Source organism: Boleophthalmus pectinirostris, unplaced genomic scaffold, assembly GCF_026225935.1.
Source record: "Boleophthalmus pectinirostris isolate CB_2022bp ecotype Guang Dong unplaced genomic scaffold, ASM2622593v1 HiC_scaffold_19, whole genome shotgun sequence".
NCBI classification, from domain to species: domain Eukaryota; kingdom Metazoa; phylum Chordata; class Actinopteri; order Gobiiformes; family Gobiidae; genus Boleophthalmus; species Boleophthalmus pectinirostris.
Window position 1 is genome coordinate 21,695,817 of NW_026571140.1, and position 21,820 is coordinate 21,717,636.

Sequence of the window (21,820 nt, forward strand, 5' to 3'; positions counted from 1 at the left end):
TGTCTAGACAGACATTAACATCTTTAACAGAGGTCTGAAAGCATAACTGTACTCACAAAAAATACAATATATGAAATGTGTATAGGCTATTGTGTTGTAATTTAAATGGTGTGCACTTATCATTAACATGTACTTAACATGATGTACTAACTTAACATTTTCTACTGTATTATATTAAAAGCCTCCAATAGTCTCCATTGGGTTATTAAATGTAATTGCAATGTCCACATGGAATACATGAATAAACAATGAGTTAAGGAGTTTGAGAGCAGTAGTGGCTATGGGTTGAAAGACAGGAAGATGGCTGCATCCAGGGACCTAGAATACCAATTAAAAATGCAGAAAATATTCAACCGCCACATACATAATTTCTGAGAGGGGTCTGGATGTAGACATCCACCCAGAGGACCCAACCCACAGACCTCCACCTGGAGGATCCTCAAGTAAGTAAGTCTTTCTTTATACAGCACTTTTCACAGACATTTTTGTCACAAAGACGCTTTACAGAGCATTACATTCAGCATTATTCATTCACTCTATACCTGGTGATGGTAAGGTACTATTGTAGCCACAGCTGCCCTGGGGCAGACTGACAGAAGCACGGCTGCCGTGCCAATCGGCGCCAACTGTCCCTCCGACCACCACCATCACAAACGCACACACACACACACACACACACACACACCACTTTCATACTAGGCAATGGGGGTGAAGTGTCTAGCCACTAACACCAGTGCTAATTTCCACCTGTTGTCCCTGGGTAGGTTCATTGATTGATTGTATTTTAACTGACCTTGACTATCAACTGTTCATGGAGACCTATGTAGCATGTTTTGGGTTGATGGGGGAAACCGGAGCGCCCAGAAGAAACCCATCCAGACACGTGGAGAAACATGCAAACTCCACACAGAAAGGCCCAGGCGACCCGGGGATCAAACCCAGAACCTTCTTGCTGTGAGGCATGAGTGCTAGCCACTCAGCCACCGTGCCTTGCCTCCATCTACAGGTTCCTAAAGTAAACATGGCCATGCCAAAAGTCCATGAAAGTTGACATTAAAGACAAGCCCAAACTTTTTTCCTAACTATAACCAGACACGGGATGGCAATACATTCATGGACAAACTACATCTAAAACGCCTATGCTATATGCCCTAGGCCTATGTTGACGATTAAATAATTTTTTTTTGTTTGTGACAAAATGTATTAAACTGTTAATTAACTAAACAGGCAGAGTAGAGCCAGAGAGTGGAGACAATACAAAGCTAGTTCATTTCAAATTAGAAATTAAATCTATGGTGATGTCTTAAGTGCTTCGCTCAAAATAATTTGAAATGAGCTTCATCACTTTAATGACCTTAAATAGACAATGAACTAAGGCAACAACTGTTGTTTCTAAAGTAAACTATGGAAATGGTGAGGGACATGTTGGTGGAGGTGCATGCTGGTAAAGGTCTCTGTGATAGCGTCCTTCGGGTGGAGGTCTACAGCTCTACAGACTGTTGCAATTTACTACTGTATAAGAGATATTTTTGAGTCTGAGTCAAGATCTGGACATCTATATTTAAAATGCCAGATCAGACTGGAGTCTTAGCAGTGGCCTATGTTCAGTCGTAGTTCTCTGTTCTCTGTTTTCTGTACAGTCTTTCAGGGTGATTACACTAAATGTTTATTACCAGAAAAGAACAACTGTGATGATAAATATAAAAATTCAAGAGAAGAACCATTATGTCCTCACCTCAGGCGTCAGAGCGTTGTTGTCTGTTGTCTGGCTGGATAGAAGCACGTGAGTGAAGCCCTCCTCTTTCCTCACCACGATGTCCCTGAATCGACAGTTGCTCTCGTTCTGTCGCACGTTGTACCTGAGCCGCTTGTCAATGGCACTGCATTTGTCTTCAGTCAGCTTCCGTTTGACCGAGTTGTGCAAATGTATTTTTCCATTGACGTGAGGGGGTCCTTAGGTCACCAAAACAAGTCAGTCATTTTCTGTCATACTAGATGGTGATGAGAAAATGAGTGGATCAGATAAATTAAAGTTTTTGACTTAAATCAACTCATCTATCACACATATGGACATACAGTATATCTGGCTATTAATTGCACTTTATGAAAGCACTTTATGGATTAATGCACCCACACATCACAATTAATGAAAATTGTGCTCACTATGGGTGAACACTATTGATTAACATGGGAAAGAATAATGACAGAAATACTTGCTTTCAAGTTGTATGTACTCTATGATTCTTTGGCATTAATGAGCAACATTAAAATGATTTCCTAATCATTATTATGATTTTACAGGCAAAAAAGCCAACATCTCATCTCATGAATTTGTCTGTAATCATTAACTGCACTAGTACAAGCTCTGGACTGTGACCTAGGAGTGAAAACTGAAAACTGGAAAGTGTTATCAGCCAATCAGATAGACTGAAGTGAAGAATACTGTGTCTTTTGGGATCATTTTTGGCTGGCTTATCATGCATAATAATATAATGTACTAATAATTTGGTAAACTTCAAAATGTTGGCAGTTTTCCTTAGTTGTATTATACATTTATGGGGTATGAACCGTGGACACATAGATCACCATGTTACCTGTTATGGTTTTGAAAATGCTACATTTGATGATGATTTGAAATGTATTAACATTTTTTCACTTTCATTTTTCACTCCCCCTAGCACAACACAATCAACATGCTTCCCGCTAATCGCATCAGGTTTGTCAAGTTGTTGTGTACAGTTTTGTATCAAGCTTTTTTGAATTGTCGTATGGGAGCATGGATGATATAGGCTTGAGGGGGGAGCACTGGATACTTTTTTGCACCACAGACCAGTTTAATGTCAGACAATATTTTCATGGACTGGCCTTTAAGGTGTGGTGGATAAATACGACAGAATAAAATGATACATCCAACACAAAAACTGTGGTATTTTGTAAATATAATAAACGTTTCCAAAGACGTCTGGTTTTTTTTACTCATTTTGCTAGCTTGTGGGTTAAATATTAGCATTAATGTATCACATGACCGAGACAAGCATCTTGTCATGTGTCAAGAATGAGCCAAGAGTGAGTCATAGATGGATGCAATGGTGAGATTTCAGTCATTTTTCAAAATAAAGCTTGGATAATAAATAAAATGGAAATAATGCAAGTTTTTATTCTTTCTATGCCACCCGGTACCAACCAACCCATGACCTGGTACCGGTCCCCGACCCGAGGGTTGGAAACCACTGGGATAGACCTAATCATAACCCAGGGGGCTCAGACTGCACGTTGTGCAACTCCGGTCTGGTGGCCACGAGAGCATCTCAGACCTCGGTGGGGCCATGGCACTTTAGTTTAATTTTGTTAAGAGTCTATTACTGCAGGATGATGAAGCCGACCTCATGTCTTTGTGCGAACACATGGTCTTGGACGTGTAGCTTCAAAGGCTGTGACCGCAACAGCACAGCAAAGATCCAGTCCTCATGTGAGCGGTTTTGTTGCAGTGTGACACACGCCGCAACAAAACCAGACAATTTGATTCAGAAGTCGCAGCTAGACCAGATGCAGTCTGAACAAGGAGTAACGAGGATTCAAATAGCATCCAGGACAGATTGCTAAATTACTAAAATATGCATGGATGATCAGCCCGAAGGAGCGACGTGGGGCCGTCCTCACGTGGGCCCACCACCCGCAGGAGGATCCATATGGGGCCGGTGCAGAGAGATCTGGGCAGCAGTCGACGGCGGGGGCCTCGGCGACCAGATCTCCAGACATGGAGACTAGCTCTGGGGACATGGAATGTCACCTCGCTGGGGGGGAAGGAGCCTGAGCTTGTGCGGGAGGTTGAGCGTTACCGACTAGATATAGTCGGCCTCACCTCCACGCACAGTTTGGGCTCTGGAACCCAACTCCTTGAGAGGGGCTGGACTCTCCATTTCTCTGGCGTTGGCCGCGGGGAGCGGCGGCGGGCTGGTGTGGGCCTGCTCATTGCCCCACAGCTCAGTCACTGTGTGTTGGAGTTCACCCCGGTGAACGAGAGGGTCGCGTCCCTGCGCCTTCGGGTCGGGGACAGGTCTCTCACTGTGGTGTCGGCCTACGGGCCGAACAGCAGTGCAGAGTACCCGGCCTTCTTGGAGTCCTTGGGAGGGGTACTAGACAGTGCACCGACTGGGGACTCCGTTGTTCTCCTGGGGGACTTCAACGCCCACGTGGGCAACGACAGTGACACTTGGAGAGGGGTGATTGGGAGGAACGGCCTCCCCGATCTGAACCCGAGTGGTGTTTTGTTATTGGACTTCTGTGCTAGTCACAGTTTGTCCATAACGAACACCATGTTGGAGCACAAGGGTGCCCATAAGTGCTCGTGGCACCAGGACACCCTAGGCCGGAGGTCGATGATCGACTTTGTTGTCGTGTCATCTGATCTCCGGCCGCGTGTCTTGGACACTCGGGTGAAGAGAGGGGCTGAGCTGTCAACTGATCACCACCTGGTTGTGAGTTGGGTTCGCTGGCGGAGGAGGAAGCCGGAAAGACCTGGCAGGCCCAGGCGTGTAGTGAGGGTCTGTTGGGAACGTCTGGCGGAGCCCTCTGTCAGAGGGACCTTCAACTCACACCTCCGGGAGGACTTCTCCAGGATTCCGGGGGAGGCCGGAGATATGGAGTCCGAGTGGGCTTCATTCTTGGCCTCTATTGTCAATGCAGCTGCTCGGAGCTGTGGGCGTAAGGTCTGTGGTGCCTGTCGCGGCGGCAACCCCAGAACCCGGTGGTGGACACCGGAAGTAAGGGATGCTGTCAAGCTGAAGAAGGAGTCCTATCGGGCCTTGCTGGCTCGGGGGACTCCTGAGGCAGCTGACGGGTACCGGCGGGCCAAGCGTGCTGCAGCCCGTGTGGTCGCGGAGGCAAAAACTCGGAGCTGGGAGGAGTTCGGGGAGGCCATGGAGAAGGACTATCGGACGGCCTCAAAGAGATTCTGGCAAACCATCCGGCGCCTCAGGAGGGGAAAGCAGTTCTTCACCAACACTGTTTACAGTGCGGGGGGAGAGCTGTTGACCTCGACTGGGGACGTTGTCCGGCGGTGGAAGGAATACTTTGAGGATCTCCTCAATCCCACCGTCACATCCTCCGAGGAGGAGGCCGAGGCTGGGGACTCGGAGGCGGACTCATCCATCACCCTGGCCGAAGTCACTGAGGTGGTTGGCAAGCTCCTTGGTGGCAAGGCTCCGGGTTTGGATGAGATCCGTCCTGAGTACCTTAAGTCTCTGGATGTTGCAGGGCTGTCTTGGCTGACACGCCTCTTCAACATCGCGTGGCGGTCGGGGACAGTACCTCTGGACTGGCAAACCGGGGTGGTGGTCCCTCTGTATAAGAAGGGGGACCGGAGGGTGTGTTCCAACTATAGGGGGATCACACTTCTCAGCCTTCCCGGTAAGGTCTATGCCAGGGTACTGGAGAGGAGAATCCGGTCGATAGTCGAACCTCGGATCCAGGAGGAGCAGTGTGGTTTTCGTCCTGGCTGTGGAACACTGGACCAGCTCTACACTCTCCATAGGGTGCTCGAGGGTTCATGGGAGTTTGCCCAACCAGTCCACATGTGTTTTGTGGATCTGGAGAAGGCATTTGACCGTGTCCCTCGTGGTGTCCTGTGGGGGGTGCTCTGGGAGTATGGGGTCCGGGGCCCTTTGCTAAGGGCTGTCCGGTCCCTGTATGACCGGAGCAGGAGCTGTGTTCGCATTGCCGGCAGTAAGTCAGACCTGTTCTCGGTGCATGTTGGACTCCGCCAGGGCTGCCCTTTGTCACCGGTTCTGTTCATTGTATTTATGGACAGAATTTCTAGGCGCAGTCAGGGGCCGGAGGGGGTCCGGTTTGGGGACCACAGGATTTCATCTCTGCTGTTTGCAGACGATGTTGTCCTGTTGGCTTCATCGTACCAGGACCTGCAGTGTGCACTGGGGCGGTTTGCAGCCGAGTGTGAAGCGGCTGGGATGAAGATCAGCTCTTCCAAGTCCGAGGCCATGGTTCTCGGAAAAAGGTGGCTTGCCCTCTCCGGGTGGGTGGGGAGTCTTTGCCTCAAGTGGAGGAGTTCAAGTATCTCGGGGTCTTGTTCACGAGTGAGGGAAGGACGGAACGTGAGATTGACAGGCGGATCGGTGCAGCTTCGGCAGTGATGCGGTCGCTGTATCGGACCGTTGTGGTGAAGAGGGAGCTGAGTCGAAAGGCGAAGCTCTCGATTTACCGGTCAGTCTTCGTTCCTACTCTCACCTATGGTCATGAGCTCTGGGTAGTGACCGAAAGGACGAGATCGCGGATACAAGCGCTCGAAATGAGTTTCCTCCGCAGGGTGGCTGGGCGCTCCCTTAGAGATAGGGTGAGGAGCTCAGTCACACGGGAGGAGCTCGGAGTAGAGCCGCTGCTCCTCCACGTCGAGAGGAGCCAGTTGAGGTGGCTCGGGCATCTGTTCCGGGCATGTCCCGCCGGGAGGAGGCCCCGGGGAAGACCCAGGACACGCTGGAGGGACTATGTCTCTCGGCTGGCCTGGGAACGCCTCGGGGTCCCCCCGGAGGAGCTGGAGGACGTGTCTGGGGTGAAGGAAGTCTGGGAGTCCCTGCTTAGGCTGCTGCCCCCGCGACCCGGCCCCGGATAAGCGGACGAAAATGGATGGATGGATGGATGGATGGATGCATGGATGAGATCTAAAATCTCTTCAGTGATGATATTGATGAGGGAAAAACATTATAGAAAGAAAACAATATATATATTGCATAACACCCCCTCTTTAAGTTTCAAGTAAGAAATAATGACTAAATACATATTAAACTAGTAGCTATTCATGTATTATTCATCATCATGTATGTATTCACAAATTTTTGTATGTATAGTTATCAACGAGATACTACTTTTGTGAAGAGATTATGATTTCAGGTTTCCATAACTGCACCAGGGCTTGTCTCTTTTCTGTTAATTTACATTTTCCACACTTATTTGCAGTCTTGTTGGTCCAAACATAATGGCATTCTTGGGTAATATGGCACACATTGTGGAATCAGTGAAGGCATATTCTGCCACAAGTCATTGTATATTTTAGCACTATAAAATAATAAGGCATTGCGACTGCAAACAAATTAATAAAAATGTAATTCTGTTCTTACCAAGTTCACTGGAGAACTGTTGTTGGGTCATGTCTGTGAATCCTAGGTCCACTCTCTCTGGAGGTGGAGGTCTCTGTGGTCTTGTTGCTGCTCTATACAGGACAGGCTCCATGTCCCCATTCTCAAGTCCATTCTGAGCATGTCTATCCACTGGCACAGGAGGAACAGGAGGCAGCCCAGTACCAGGTGGGGCTTTGTATGTGACAGTTTTGTTCAGTCCATCCCCTATCGGGTGCTTTTCACTAGAAATGCCTAACTTTTTCTGTTTGTGAGTGGTACCAGCTGAGACCCCTCCAATGTCCAGCACTGTCCCAACTCTCACAGGGGATGCACTAGTCCTTTTGGTCTTTTTAGTTTCTGATTGAACTCTAGTATTTTCCTTTGGGTTGGAAAAATGATGATGAATTCTGGATGTTTTGGGCCGTTTTTGTGAGTGTATGCGTAAACTGTTAAACTGATCAATGAACTCTTCACAGTGAAGTAGATGGTGTGCTGGTTCCCAAGTGTCCTCTTTACTCCCGTAGCCTTTCCATCTGATCAGGTATTCCCATTTGCCCTTTTTGTTCCGCCTCTTGTCAACAATACGCTCCACCTGGAAAAGTAAAAAAAAAAAAAATTCAGAATTGTCACATAAATTTAATATTTTAAAAAGTGAAGTAGCCACTTGTCAACTCAAAAAAAATCGTACTACCAGGCAGTAGAAGTAGTTCAAGAATACAAGTATACCAGTATACAAATGAGTCTCAGGTGTATGCTGTATGCAGTAAGGCCCACCAGAGAATGCACTTTTTCTGTAAATTAAGAAGTTTCAAGTTTTACTTTTAAATCCAGGTTGGTCAAAAAAGCAAAGGAAAGAAAAAGAATTCTGGCAGACTCCACACATCCCCTGGAAGGGGTGTGCTCGAGTTCGGAATTAAATTCTTCTCCATAGAGTTTAAATAGAAATAATAATTCCGAATTGAGGTTTACATGGAAAACACGTTAAATCGTCTTTATTTCATTCCACTCAGCGTCTGGGGGTGGGGAAAGGTTCTGATAAGACAGGGACACCAACGTATTTACGTCACCCGGAAGAAAACACACACTTATGCTGCTGCCGGCTTCTCTGTCATCTCGGTTTGTCGTTAAGTTTGGGATACTTCATACAAACTGGGGAACAGCGGTCCAAACCAGAGCCCTGAACCAGCAGGAGCAGCTCCGATTCAGGTCAGGGAGCGGTGTTAGGTGCGCTTTCCCCTGGAAGAGCCAAATGTGCAAGGACGGACCGCTCAGAACAGCATAAACCAACCAAACGGGTTTCGTGCTTCTGTCTGGATGTTTTATACCACATCGGTACCAGCCGCACGGATCCCATGCTTAGAGCCTGGCTCCACTGCATGTGTATTTCGCTCGACGCAAGCGTAAGGGCCTGGTTCCACTGCACGCGTCAGCGTTTACGCGCGTAACCTCGCGAAACCACAGCCGCGCGTCAACACAAAGGCACGTACGCGCGGGACACTGGCTCTGTGTTTTTTCAATGGGAAAGGCGATCAAACTTGACTGGGCACGTTTAGCCGCTTGTACCAGGTCCACAGTGAAATTAACAGCTGAACAGACTTGTATTTACCGTCTGTACAGGCTGACCACGGCAAACGCAAGGATTTCAAAAGTAAATTTTAAAGCACTTATTAACAGTATTTCTGGATCTGGGCTCTTTCACGCGACACAGAACTGAACTATTGTTGTATTTGTGCGTTTACCATCAGCACATCGTGCTCCTGGGGCAGATCTGTATCGTGTGAAAGAACCCAGGTCCAGAAAGACTGTTAATAAGTGCTTTAAAATTTACTTTTGACATCCTGTCGTTTGCAGTGGGCGGCCTGTACAGAAGGTAAATTAGGGTGACCATATTTCCATTTGTGAAAACCCGAACACCTTACCGGGGGTGGGAGGTGGGGCCTCGACATTGAGCTACAGTCGTCCCTCGCTATATCGCAGTTCACCTTTCGCGGTCTCGCTGATTTTTATTTTTTAACCCATGGGTGGGTCAGGACTAAACCAGGTCTAAACCAGGACTAATATTGGGCTTAAGAGAGAGAACGCCGAGCTGTTTGTCTGCACAGCGCGATCAGGCAATAGACTATTATCACGCTGATACGTAGTACTTCCGCATTCAGTGACCTTTGTGCACGCCTACTTCCGGTGAATTGTCACTCTGTTGATTGAACTCATGATGGACGAACCGAAGTTGTTTACATAGACTACATCCCTTATAAATTTACTGAAAATATCCTTTTCCGACGTAGATCGTCTCATTGATCAACATTAAATCACAGCCCGCTCCAAAGTGGACAACGGACACAGTTTATTTTTTGAAAATTTCACCTACGACTATGAAGGTGAGTGGCTACTAGCTAACATAACTTTACAGTTGCCAATCCGACATACCATCACTCCGATATTGACGTGTTATTGTCAGAGTAACGGCATTTCCATTTTTTATCAAACGTCCCTGCACTCCGACATTTCTTTATCCTTTGGTGGAGTGGCAGAAGCCTATTGTTGACGGCGCACCACTGTGCGTAAAGGTCCTGGTACTGCGAGTGCAGCTGAACAGCGCAGCTACAAGGGACAGACGCGTAATAATTTGAAACTTTAAGAATGAAGAGGTTACGGGGCGTTACCTGACACTGCAGGTGGAAGCGCGCGGTGACGCGCATTTGGCTCAAGGCGCAATGATACGGCTAAGCAGAGAAACTACGAAAAACTGAATTGTGTGACAGTTTGGACATTTTTGTGAATGGACAGGAGCAGGAGACATTCATTACCTGTTGGCAAAGACTAGGGTGCACGAGAATGCGCTGTAAAGCTCAGTGTGTTGCGACAGTGAACCGGTGCCGGGCTCGCAGTCAGATAGAGACAGTAAAAAGATCAATGATTTAAGAATCTGGATATTTTCATGAATAAGGGCTAAAATATTAGAATTATACCTGGTCATAGAGGACACAGCGGCTTACACAGGGACCCAGAAATGCGTCGGTCCCTTATAAACTCATAAAAGTTTATAAACTCATAAAAGTTTATAAAGAGGCGGCTGCAGCGCTCATTCTCCTCGTGCGCGCACTTAAAGTTGCGGACTTTTACGCTCTAGTTAACCTGGCACCTCCACGTGCTCTAACCTGCAGGAGGTCAGGCGTATGTGGCCCCCTCTCGTGCCAACAGAGCAGCGTGCGTAAAGCTCTGCGCGCTCTAATGGCACAGAGCCTTACGCCAAATACCCTCCAATACGGGATGGCGGTTCTGTCTCTTTTTCTCTCTCTCATTCAAGATTAGTCCTGGTTTAGTCCTGGTTCATTGGTGTCGGAATGGGGGCATGTCGGGCTGGAGGGTTGTCGAAATGACGGTATGACAGAGTGCGGGTCTGTTGGAGTGACTTTATGTCGGGACAGGGTGCCTATGCTTTAGAACAGGAGGGTTAGCTTAAGCTAACGTCAGTTTGGTGTATGGATATAAGGCGTTTACCCAACATACCCAACAAAAGCAAGAGTATTAATTTTTAAATGAGGCCAAGTAAATTCCCCCATGTCATTTGTATTCTGAGAGGAAGAACGTTCGCCTCTCAGTTTCAGTCAGCTAACGTCGGCATACGAGTGTCTCTTTTGCTAGCACGTAAAGGAGAAAAAAAGTCCGCTTTAACCAGGCTTTCTCGGTGCTTTGTTTTCTCAAAGCACCGTGATGTTTCGGACTTCAATGGACTTTACGATGCTATAAGAAAATAAAAAAGACAGAGCGAGAACACCTGTTTGAAGCGGACTTTTTCCCTCCTTTTTGTGTCTGATACATTTGTCCTGCTCCCGCTGTGGAACTTTAGCTGGTCCCAGTAACTTCTTTTGCCAATTATAAAGCTATTACAAAGTATTTACAAAGAATATGCATTGATCCTGCTGATTATTTCATAATTTAAAAAGAGCAGTGACATCTAGACATCGTTTGAGCCATTGTTGTTGTTGCGCCGGAAGTGGAGGTGCACAAAGTAGATAAACCCCGCCCACAAAACCTGGAAGCGTGATAATAGTCTATTGCCGCGTTTACCTCCGTGAGGTGTGGAGTGCTCCATCGGTCCCTTCTCCTGCGGTCACCTCCGACCCGTCCCGACTCTGACTCCTGGTTCAGTTCTGGTTCAGTTCTGGTTCAGTCCTGGTTCAGTCCTGGTTCAGTCCTGGCTCAGTCCTGGCTCAGTCCTGGCTCAGTCCATGGTTCAGTCCATGGTTCAGTCCATGGTTCAGTCCATGGTTCAGTCCATGGCATAGGCAGCGGAAAAGCTTGAGATAATCACAGGTTAACGGGCGGGTGCGGTGTTGTACTGCAGGTCTCCAAAAATGGATCCGTGCAGGACTCTGCGCTATAGGGCTCTATTACGGAATAAATGAATCTTGGGTTCGTTACATAATGAAGGAGGAAAATAACAAAAGGACGACAGCAGAAATAAGTTTTAAGAAGGATGCAAAAAGGGTTGTAACTGTCCTGTGTGAGAAAAGTGTATAAGTGTGTGGTGAGGGGTTTTACAGCTTTAAAACAGATATAATAATTGTAAAATATAAAGTTGACTACTTCGTGGATTTCACCTATCGCGGGTTATTTTTAGAACGGAACCCCCGCGATAAACGAGGGACCACTGTACTCTCACTCACAACCTGTGCACATGGCCTCTCACTTGTCCCGACCGGGATGGAAAACTGAGAATTTCTTGTACAAGTCATTGTTAAATGCGCATTTACGCTTCGGTATGTTGCAGGCTGACCGACTGTTTGTGTCTGCTCGCTCCTTCTGAGTCAGAGAACTACGAAAGCTGATCAATTTAATGACCCGGACATTTCCATCACTTAAAAAAAAAAACGGACGCCCAGGACAAGACGCAAAATACAGACATGTCCGGGGAAAAACGGACGTTTGGTCACCCTAGGTAAATACAAGTCTGTTCAGCTGTTAGTTTCACTGTGGACCTGATACAAGCGGCTAAACGCGCCCAGTCAAATTTGATTGGCTTTCCCATTGACAAACACAGCCAATTGCAGCTGCCGGTGGAGCTGCCTTTGCCTTGACGCGGCTGTGGTTTCGCGAGGTTACGCACGTAAACGCTGATGCGTGCAGTGGAGCCAGGCCCTTACTTTAAAACTGTAATACATTATTTATGACTTGTAACTGTCATTTCAAAGTAATTTGTTACATTATAATATTACTGCATTTAAAATGTAAGGCATTACATTACTATTGCATTAACTTTTGCGCCGTATATGGAGTGAACCAGAACTAAACGAGGACTGAACCAGGATTAAACCAAAACTGAACCAGAGCTGAACCCGTACTGAACCAGGACTAAACTAGGTCTAAACCAGGACTAAACCAGACCTGAACCAGTTTAATCCAGGGTAAAAATGCATTGTAACGTGTGTTACTGACATTTGTAAAAGAATAAAACATTACAATTTTTTTTTCCTGTAATGCCTTATATTACTGTGTTACAGCAAAAACGCAATGCATTACAGTAATTCGTTACTTTTATAACACGTTACTCCCATTGTTTATTACACCAACTATGGAACAATTATGGTAGGTCCTTGGGGACCTAATAAAGCATTGATGTTGAAATAATTTTTTAAAGGATAGTGAATGTTTATAGCCTACTGCACATACATTTTTATAAGAAACTGATTCTAGTTTTCTAGCTTTATATTAGTTGTTATTAGTATAGTAGTCTATATAGTAGTAAACTATATTTAGATATAGCCAAGAAGCTGTATCATTCACTTTGCTCTTGTGGGCATGGACGCTCTACTAGATGTACATTTTTCCTTAGATGCTGAGTTTAAGTACTAAGTATCTAAGGAACATAATATGCTCTTTGAGTCCTGTGATTTTGTATTAGTTGACAAAAAAAAAAAATCCATCTTTGTTTGGCTGCTTCCACGCTGCCACTAGTTAGGTTTACGTAAAAGAGCATTCAATTGGAGCAAGTCACTTGGGCCACAATTGCATTCTGATTTGCATTTAATGACTACACTGAGAGCACTTAAAACAGGTGTTCTCAGGATGGCTCCAAATGTACGCTTGAACAGAGCGAATGCATGTAGAGTGTGTGATCGCAGCCGAACTTGGGCCATAAAAGTGCTTAGAATTAGGTAAAAAAAAGAAAGCACTTGCTTTATATATATTTGTATGAATGATGTCTACAGCGCTGGCTATAAGATATGTTTATCTAATGAAGCAAACTGGACCCTTGCGACAAGTCTCCTCCTGCTTCCGTCTGTACAAGTAAGCCTGGGTCTGTCTATGTTGTTCAAAATGCTTTTTCTCTGCCGTCACCAGCATGAATAGTCCTCACAGTGCATTTAGCCACAGGTGAAAGAAAAGCCCACCGCATATAGCAGCAGAGTGAGTACATGTGTGCATGATGGACTCTGTGGGTGATGCGTATTTAGGGTGAATGATGCGAGTTGCATGTGAACAAGACCGACTCAATCTGAAGTAAACATAAATAATATAGCGTGCACTGGGAGCAAAATGATGCAAAAATATACATTTACTTATGTTTTCTCTTGACCCATTTACAGCCATAATAATGCTTTGTGGTAGGGCTGGGCGATTTAATGATAAAACTAATGATTTAATTCTTATATTGATCCTTCACATATTTTTGTTTTTTTGTTTAATTAAAAAAACTAACTAAATTAATGTTTATATTAATATTAATCTTACATTTTTGTATTGTATATTTTCCTAAAAGATGGAGTGTGGACTTTACGAAGTGTGAGCACCACTCTAGTTCTGCAGAGTTATTCAGGTTTTGGTCTGAGTCACCCATTGTTAAAGAAAATGGCCAGATTCCTCTTGGTGGAAGCTCTGCTCAAACTGAGACACCTACACCACTCCCATCCTTGGGTCTGGGCTAAACCACTACATCTCAAATGTTTTCCCTACAGTTGGATTACATACAATAATAGAAGATGGAAGTGGTGGTGGTAGTAGTAGCCTAGTCAAAGCAGTAGCCATGAAAAGTAACATTAGGACTTTCCAGTAATATTATGATGCTGCAAACAGATTTCAGAAAGTGAGTTAACACTGAACATAAAACACACACACACAAAACATAAAATTTGGCTTGGTATTTTGCAACAAAAACAAATACTCCCCCATATTTTCTTTTCTAGCTTGTTAAATAATGAGGGTGTGTCAAATTTATGCCTGCAAGTTTAAACTGTGGGACATGTTCTGCTTGAGATAAGTCATTACTCTGAACCAAGGAGATAAGGCACACGCGTGCTAGGATGCATAAGGAAAACTATACTATGCTAAATAGTAATTTAAATACAAAAAATAAACTGCATATCAATTAGATGACTGGGAAGGTTTCTGTTTTCTGGGCTTCAAAAATAGCTGATTGGCTGAGGAAGGAGCTAATCACACCTACAATACAGCAGAGTCTAGAGGGTAAAAAGGGAATGAAAACTTGGCCAAAACTGACTTGCTGTTATGCTATGAGGCTGGTAATTTATTTAAATTGATTAATGTAGGAACCAAATTTAAAAAAAGGCATAAAGTGATCAAAGGATGAAACTGGCTAGTCCATGTTTTTGAAATGTATGACAAAAACTCAATATGGCACTCACTCAGTTGTGTGTGTGGCCCTTGTGTGTGCTGTGCATGTTTTACAATGCTAATCACTTCCTCAGATGTGAACCAGAGCATCATTGAGGTACTGGACAAAGTTCCAACATGGCAGCACCAGAAGGGTCCAAACTCTGCCAGTGGTGGGTTTAGGTCAGACAGTTACTGTACCAGCAAAGGGTCTAAGAATTCATACCAATGCCAACAGTCTGTGCCTTTCAGACAATGGCACTATATTTCATAAAGCTCTGCATACATAAACATGGCAGTCGAGCAAATGCTAGGTTTGTTGTGATATGTGGAAGATTTGAACTAAAATAGATAATGTGTCCTTATTAATCCACATATTTTTCTCTAAACCAGCAGCCCAACCAAACCACATGGTAGAGGAAGTGATATCTTTTACTCACAATCTTCATGGCAGTTAGCTTGCCTGAGATCTTCTGCAAAAACTGTACACTTCTGCATCTGCTGTGATAGAATCACAACTGACAGTCTATTGCATCACCAACTCAAGTTTGACATCACTGACTTATATGAGACAGCTGACCATTATTGTCAAACACAGCTAAGCTAAAACCTTTGAAATTACTTGGCTTCATGACCTCTGAGAACTAATGGAAGCCAAATCTGATGGTTAAAGACTAATCCAACAATAAAACTAATTTAGGACTAAACCAGGACTAATCACGGACTAAATCAGGACTAATTTGTAATGACATAAGCCCTCTTTTGTAGTGTAGAGCACCAAAAACGGTGCTGGCATTTCCTTTGCCACTGTATTATTGTAACACCATTATTATAAAAGTTACAAGAACCACTAGGCTGAATAGAAAAGAAAAATAAGAATGGGACAGATTCCTTCAGAAAAAGCTCCTGAAGCTCACTACAGCTCTGGTAACAGCAGTGACTCCGCAGTCACACTCATTCTGCAGGATGGGATCCAGCATCTCTTGCAGCATATGATGTAGTTTGAAGTCCTTGGTTGATCATGAAGTTTGTTAAAGACAATTTCCCAACTCTGAGAAGTTTTATTGTTAATATGCCAAACTCTTGATTAAGGGGTCCATAGTACGCTATTTTTGGATCTATTTTATAATGTGCTTTCCTCATTAAAAACAAAGCCGAAGTTCTATTTTGTTTCATTCACACGCGTTTAACACACAAATCCTGCATATTTGATTGATTGTTGATGTCATGCGGTAATACAGGAGGTGCTCCACTGTGTTTGTACATTCCATCTGTCTTCACTAGAAACAATTGGATAATTTCAGTCCTGGAATTTCAAATCTCCACTAAACTAAAGGTAAAAGGTTGATGAAAACTACAGCTTCATGACATCACAAGATGGAACAGAGTATTTTGAGAGGTGGAGATGTAGATGAACTAATAATAAAGGGTTACTCAAACATATGTGAATGAAACAAAACACAACTCCAGGGGGGTATACCATGAAGCGAGCTAAAGTGAAAGCCTGGCTTATTTGGCCAATCCAGGCTTGCCAAAGCCTCAGCTCTGTTCCACCAACGTGACTAACCTGAGGTGGTGCTGAGTTGCAGCAGTAACAAGCCGCTGGACTAACTGTCAAGATTATTTTAACTTTGTCTCCAAGAACGACTGAAGAGTTTCCACACGTGCACTCACACACCTGTGTTAGAACACCTGTCTCTATCTCTGTCTGATACAGTTTAAAAAGTGACTTTTATAGTCACGTGTTGCTTGAGATAGTCCATATTAGAGCCCGACCGATATATCGGCCAATATGGGCACCTGGAGACATATCGGCCGATATGCTTGCTGATATGGGCCGATATTTCACGTGGGCATGTTATACCTCGTTATAAAGCTTAGACTCTCTACATTATGTTCATTTAATCCAATTTACAGACAGATAAATGTCCTAATATGTGGCTCCGCATCAGTATTTATCTACGGTGTAATTTGTCTGTGTCTGTGTCCGTACTGTCCCTGAACACACCACCAGAGTGACGTCACTTCACTCGCGTGTGTTTGTTTACACCCGCAGCCGTGCGCAACACTGAGATTATATTCTTTTTCGGACAATCGGTTTGAGTCTGGATTAAAAGGACATTTATTAGTGCAGACTTGTGATGTGAGGAGGAGCCTGTGTGAGCGGTGAGTGTTGGAAATACATCGACTTTGAAGCTAGTTTAGGTTTTGTTAGCGATTAGCTGCTGTAGCTCCCACACATAAACAGGCTGTTTTCTATTGGTCTCTTGTAAAGTGACTACATTGGCCGTATATTTGTTACTGGACCAGCATTGATATGTAAATGAGCTGTGAATAGACATGTGAATGATCCACATTTATGCATATAATTAATTACCGCGGTGCGCACGTTTTTACGGCTAAAGGCTAATAGCGGTAGTTTCTGTACTAGCTAGGAGTTATGGGTCGGTCGCAATCGAAGCGGCTCTTAGTGCCGACTCTTTGAAGCGAACAACGGGAGCATGTTTCTTATTGGGAGCCGTGTTTTCTCTTTTTCTCACTTTTTCTCTTCATGCCGCATGTAGACCCGTAGTTTGACAGCAGCAGCGGCTGAAAACGAAACTTTCAGAAATCTGTATGTGCATAGGATAAAAAAAAGTGCATATTTGGCTGCAGTTCAGCATAAAATGAATAAACCAGGACTAAACTTGGGCTTGAGTGAAGGAGAGAGATAGAAACCGAGTCCCGACACTCAGTCGTGGTTCAGTTCTGGTTTAGTCCTGTTTGCAACAAAACCATCTCAAGAGTCGAAAGAGCCAGTTGCTTTAGTGAGCCGAGCCGGTTCTCCAAAAAAAATAAATAAATAAAAACTGGAATACCCATCACTAGCAGTGACAGTAACAGTAGATAGAATGTGATGCAAAAATGCCATTAGGCCAATCTACTGTATGTAAATATGATGTAAAGAGTCAAAATAACAATAAATGTTGCCTAAATAAACAAACCCAATTTAGAATCCACTAGAGCCAAACCTAAGTTTTTTATCAATTCAAGATTTACACAGTGAATTTTTACATCACTAAATATATCGGCGATTATATAGGCTATCGGCAGCTCCAGCTCCCATTATATTGGCTTCATATCGGTCACAACAAAATCCATATCGGTCGGGCTCTAGTCCATATGCTCCTACACATGGGACACACCTGTCTGTGGACGCTGCACTCATCAAAAAGGCACAAACTATATAAAAGCCTATGGCCATTATTTCATTAAAAATAACTTGCACATGTAGATTTTGTGAGGGGCAGTGCAGCTTTTACACACAGACAGACATTGAGGACTCTGAGGATGACAATGGATTCTGTCTGTTTGCTCATTCATCACGTGCCTCATCATTCCCTCGTCTCTCACTCCCTGTCAACCTGTCAAACTGCAATCCCCTTGGCACAGATTTTATCGTTTCTTGTTAGGGTACATATGAAGAGGTCCATTACAGGTTTCCTTTTATGCACAGTGGAACTTAAGCTCCGCATGTACTTCTGCACATCGGGACGGGGTCAGGCAACTTCAGTCCCAGACTCCGCACTCTGCAGCCAGCCTCTTCTCTGTTGATGAAGCGATGCGGAGAGGAGGGGGAGCGAACAGGAGACGAAGGGGGAGTCGTGTCTTTCCTCTTGCTCCTTAGATCAGAATGATGGGAAAAGTTCGGTGGCCCAAATCGAACTCTTGTCCGTGTTAGTCAGATCATAAGAAATATCAAATGTTTGGCCCCTTTTCCGTCATGCCTCCATTGATCTGGCATTGTCAGAGTCACCGTGAGTGCACACAAAGCGCAGCTTAAACTCCAGGCCTTAATTAGCCTTGGTTAGACCCAGGCTTATTTCTGTCATGGAACGACTTGAGGCTTAAGCTAAAGATAGAGCTAGATTCAGCTCAGGACTTCAGGGTGAGCCTGGACTTGTTAAGCCACTTTGATGGCATACCCCCCAAGTATGTTTTTGATGAGGCAACAACATTCTAACATGACTTAAAACTCACAAGCGTCAATTTTGCATATTATAGAACCTTTAAAAACATTCAAGAGCCTAATTCGTAAAAAAAAAAAAAAATTGAATCATCGTTATCATGCAATATACAACATTTACAGAGCTAATAATACTCATATCAAGTAACGCAACCATTGACTTAACAACAGTTTGATTCTTTGCGTCAGGCTCCGACTCTTCTCATTAATTGCATATCAGCAGCAAGCAGCGGATTTTCATTCACACCGTTTTATTTATTTTTTATATAAAAAAGTAAATGATCATGGGTGCGCTTCTAGCTCCATCAGCTCTGGTTAGTATTGACTTTTCATTGCCTCTCTCTCTGTAACTGCTGCAGTGAGCCCAATTTTGGTCTTAAAATGTTCCTATTAACCTGCTCTACATGATCCTGGTGTTTTTATTTCACAATTTTGTCTGTAAATAAATTCTTGTTCCTAATTTGGCTCCAAATTCGCTCCTATAAGCCTGGTGAGCTTCATGTGATTGGAGCCAAATGCTATGGCTGATGTCACACTCCCTTAGTCCACTTCCTTACACAGACTATAATAATATGCCCCTTTAATCATTAAAGATGCACTGTGCAACTTTTTTGATGGAGGGTCCACAACCTGTTTATCTCCATGGAAATGTTGCTTTGTCTAGAATGTTCCACAGTATAGACTAAACAGAATGGAAACAGTACTATGTTACATTACAATTCAAATCTGTGGACAGTTGACCCTATTTACAGAAGGAATTATTTTATTTTTGAGCAGAAGAAACATCCGTAATGAATAAATGCTAGATCGACATGTTTAATGTCATACCATGGAACATTCCAGGCAAAGCATTAACACCTCCATGGAGACAAGTAGGTAGCAGACCCTCTACCAGAAAATCTGCGCAGCGCACTTTTAAATATTTAATTGCCAAAAATATCTAGGTTTCTGAATAGATCTAAAGAAACAAATATGGAACAAAAAGCTAATGACAACAGATGAGACTGGTTTGTTTACTACAACATCTATTGTCAGAAAAACTAGCTCTGACAATGATGAATAGACCTCCTCAAACTCAAAAACCCATCACATTTGGTTATGTTAAGAACAAACAGAGCACTTATCTGTGCTTCTGCATCAGCATGTCCAGGCGGCTTAAGCAGACAGCAGAAAATACACTTTGACAGCCACAGGACTGGTCATGAACCTCTCAATGAAAAAGAGGTAATCTCTGACCATTTGGAACTTTTAAATGGCAATTCAATTAAAATCTGATTAAATTTAAGTGTGATTCATTGTACAGCTTGGCCAATTGCATTCTATAAAGTTTGTAATACATCTCATATGCCTACTTTTTCCTATGTTCATCATCTATTTTAATCATGTTCTTGTTAAAAAAATTAATTCACAAAAATATATTTCCACATGAGAAGAAGCCAGACGTGAGTCCTGTGCATGAGGAGGGATCTGTGCTCGTCCGATGCTTATGGCACAAAGGCCTTGCAATTAATTAAACCAACTTTCTTAGAACAAAAGAGAAGTCTGGATATACGAATAGGCTTGTAGTTACATCTGGACACCGTAGTCAAGTTATCCTGCATATTAAATATCCTAATTGATGATGCGCACAAGGGCGACCTTTCAATCATTCAAGTGACACCAGGGTCATCTTTTAATCAAAATTATATTATCAAAATATTACTCAGTCTGGTAAACAGTCAGGAAATACTTTAGATAGTATTCAGTAGGATAAAAGCTTAAACTTTATAGGCTATTAGTAAGTACATGCACACCTTCCTTCCAGCCCATCACTCAGTCTGGAGCTATTCAGCATGTCCGCTCAGCGCTGCTGTCACTTCACTTCACCACGACTTTCAACTCGGCAACACTTCAGTCCGTAAAACACTCTGTTCACGACGTATAGTGTCAAAGTCCACCAGAAGGACATAAAGTGTGTGGACACTATAAAATATCGTCTACCGGAGAGCCCTGTGGGGTTACTTAAAGGGCTTAGTACACCGCTTTTTACATTCGCGACGCCCTCCCCTGTACTTCCTAATTCCAATATTCGTCAATATTGCGATAGCTTTTCCTTGGATATGATTAGTATCTTACCTCGTACAGGTCCCCCGAAGCCATACTGGGCGCGGGCTCGGGTGGCGCGACGTTTTTAGCTGTCTTGTTGGCTTTTTGGATCGTATACTCTCTCGGCGTTTCGGCGAAAGCCCCGATAGACGGACGGGAATTAGCAAGCAGCCGTGTTATTCTGAGCAATCCGCAGTAGCAGATCAGCAGACAGCGTCAATCGAGCTCGGCGCTGTGCGTTGGATCGTTCTACACTTACAAACAAACAAGCGTCGGGCGGTGCTGTTGTTTACTCCGAACAAGTGACAAACTGAAGACAGCCCGCCTCGTACGCTCAGCGTGACGGTGTGCTCAGCTCAGAGCAGCGTGTGGCAACCGAGCGTCAGGGGCAGATCATGTGTGTAGAGACATGAACGAGGACAGATCCGTGTGTGTGACCCACCTGTGCGCTTCTCACATCACCTCACCTTTACATCAACGCTGATCACCAGTTACTATGTAGTTATTATCAGACTGTTACTGGCCCATGGTCATTTAGCCTACTTTAGGCTACCTAGGGTGTGATATCTTTTCCTTTAGTCACAATAATACCTGTAGCCTACCAACCCACAGGCCTGACATATTGGCCTAGTTGAGAAAATAAATGTTTTAGACAAAGAGAAACTTAATTGATCCACAAGGGAAATTATTTGGCCACAGAGGCTCACACATGACAATAAATATAATAATAAAGCGCAAAAAATATAGCCCACTAGTAAATGATCAATAATACATTCAAAATAAGCAAAAATAGCGAGTTTGAAAAATAGAGACTTGTGTCAAATATGACATACCCACAAATGTATATGACTCCACTTGTGTCCTCTTCCTCCTCAAGTCTATCACCAGTTCCTTGGTCTTGCCAACCTTCAGAAGCAGATGGTTTCCCAGGGACAACTCCACATAATTTGCACTCAGTGTTCTGTACTCAAGCTCTGGATCCAGT

At 44.1% G+C, this 21,820-nt stretch overlaps 1 protein-coding gene across 1 annotated transcript in view; it reads right to left on the reverse strand.

Annotated features, from left to right (window-relative positions):
• LOC110175319 (chromodomain Y-like protein 2) overlaps positions 1-21,169 on the reverse strand; it is a 28,409-nt gene extending 7,240 nt beyond the window's left edge. Inside the window, exons 1-3 of the mRNA XM_020941477.2 lie at positions 20,866-21,169; positions 7,131-7,722; positions 1,736-1,953 (exon numbers count right to left, since the gene is read on the reverse strand). Coding sequence (XP_020797136.1) covers positions 1,736-1,953; positions 7,131-7,722; positions 20,866-20,889 — 834 coding nt within the window. The 5' untranslated portion in view covers positions 20,890-21,169. The remainder of the gene's footprint in view (positions 1-1,735; positions 1,954-7,130; positions 7,723-20,865) is intronic.
• Positions 21,170-21,820: the final 651 nt, after the last annotated feature.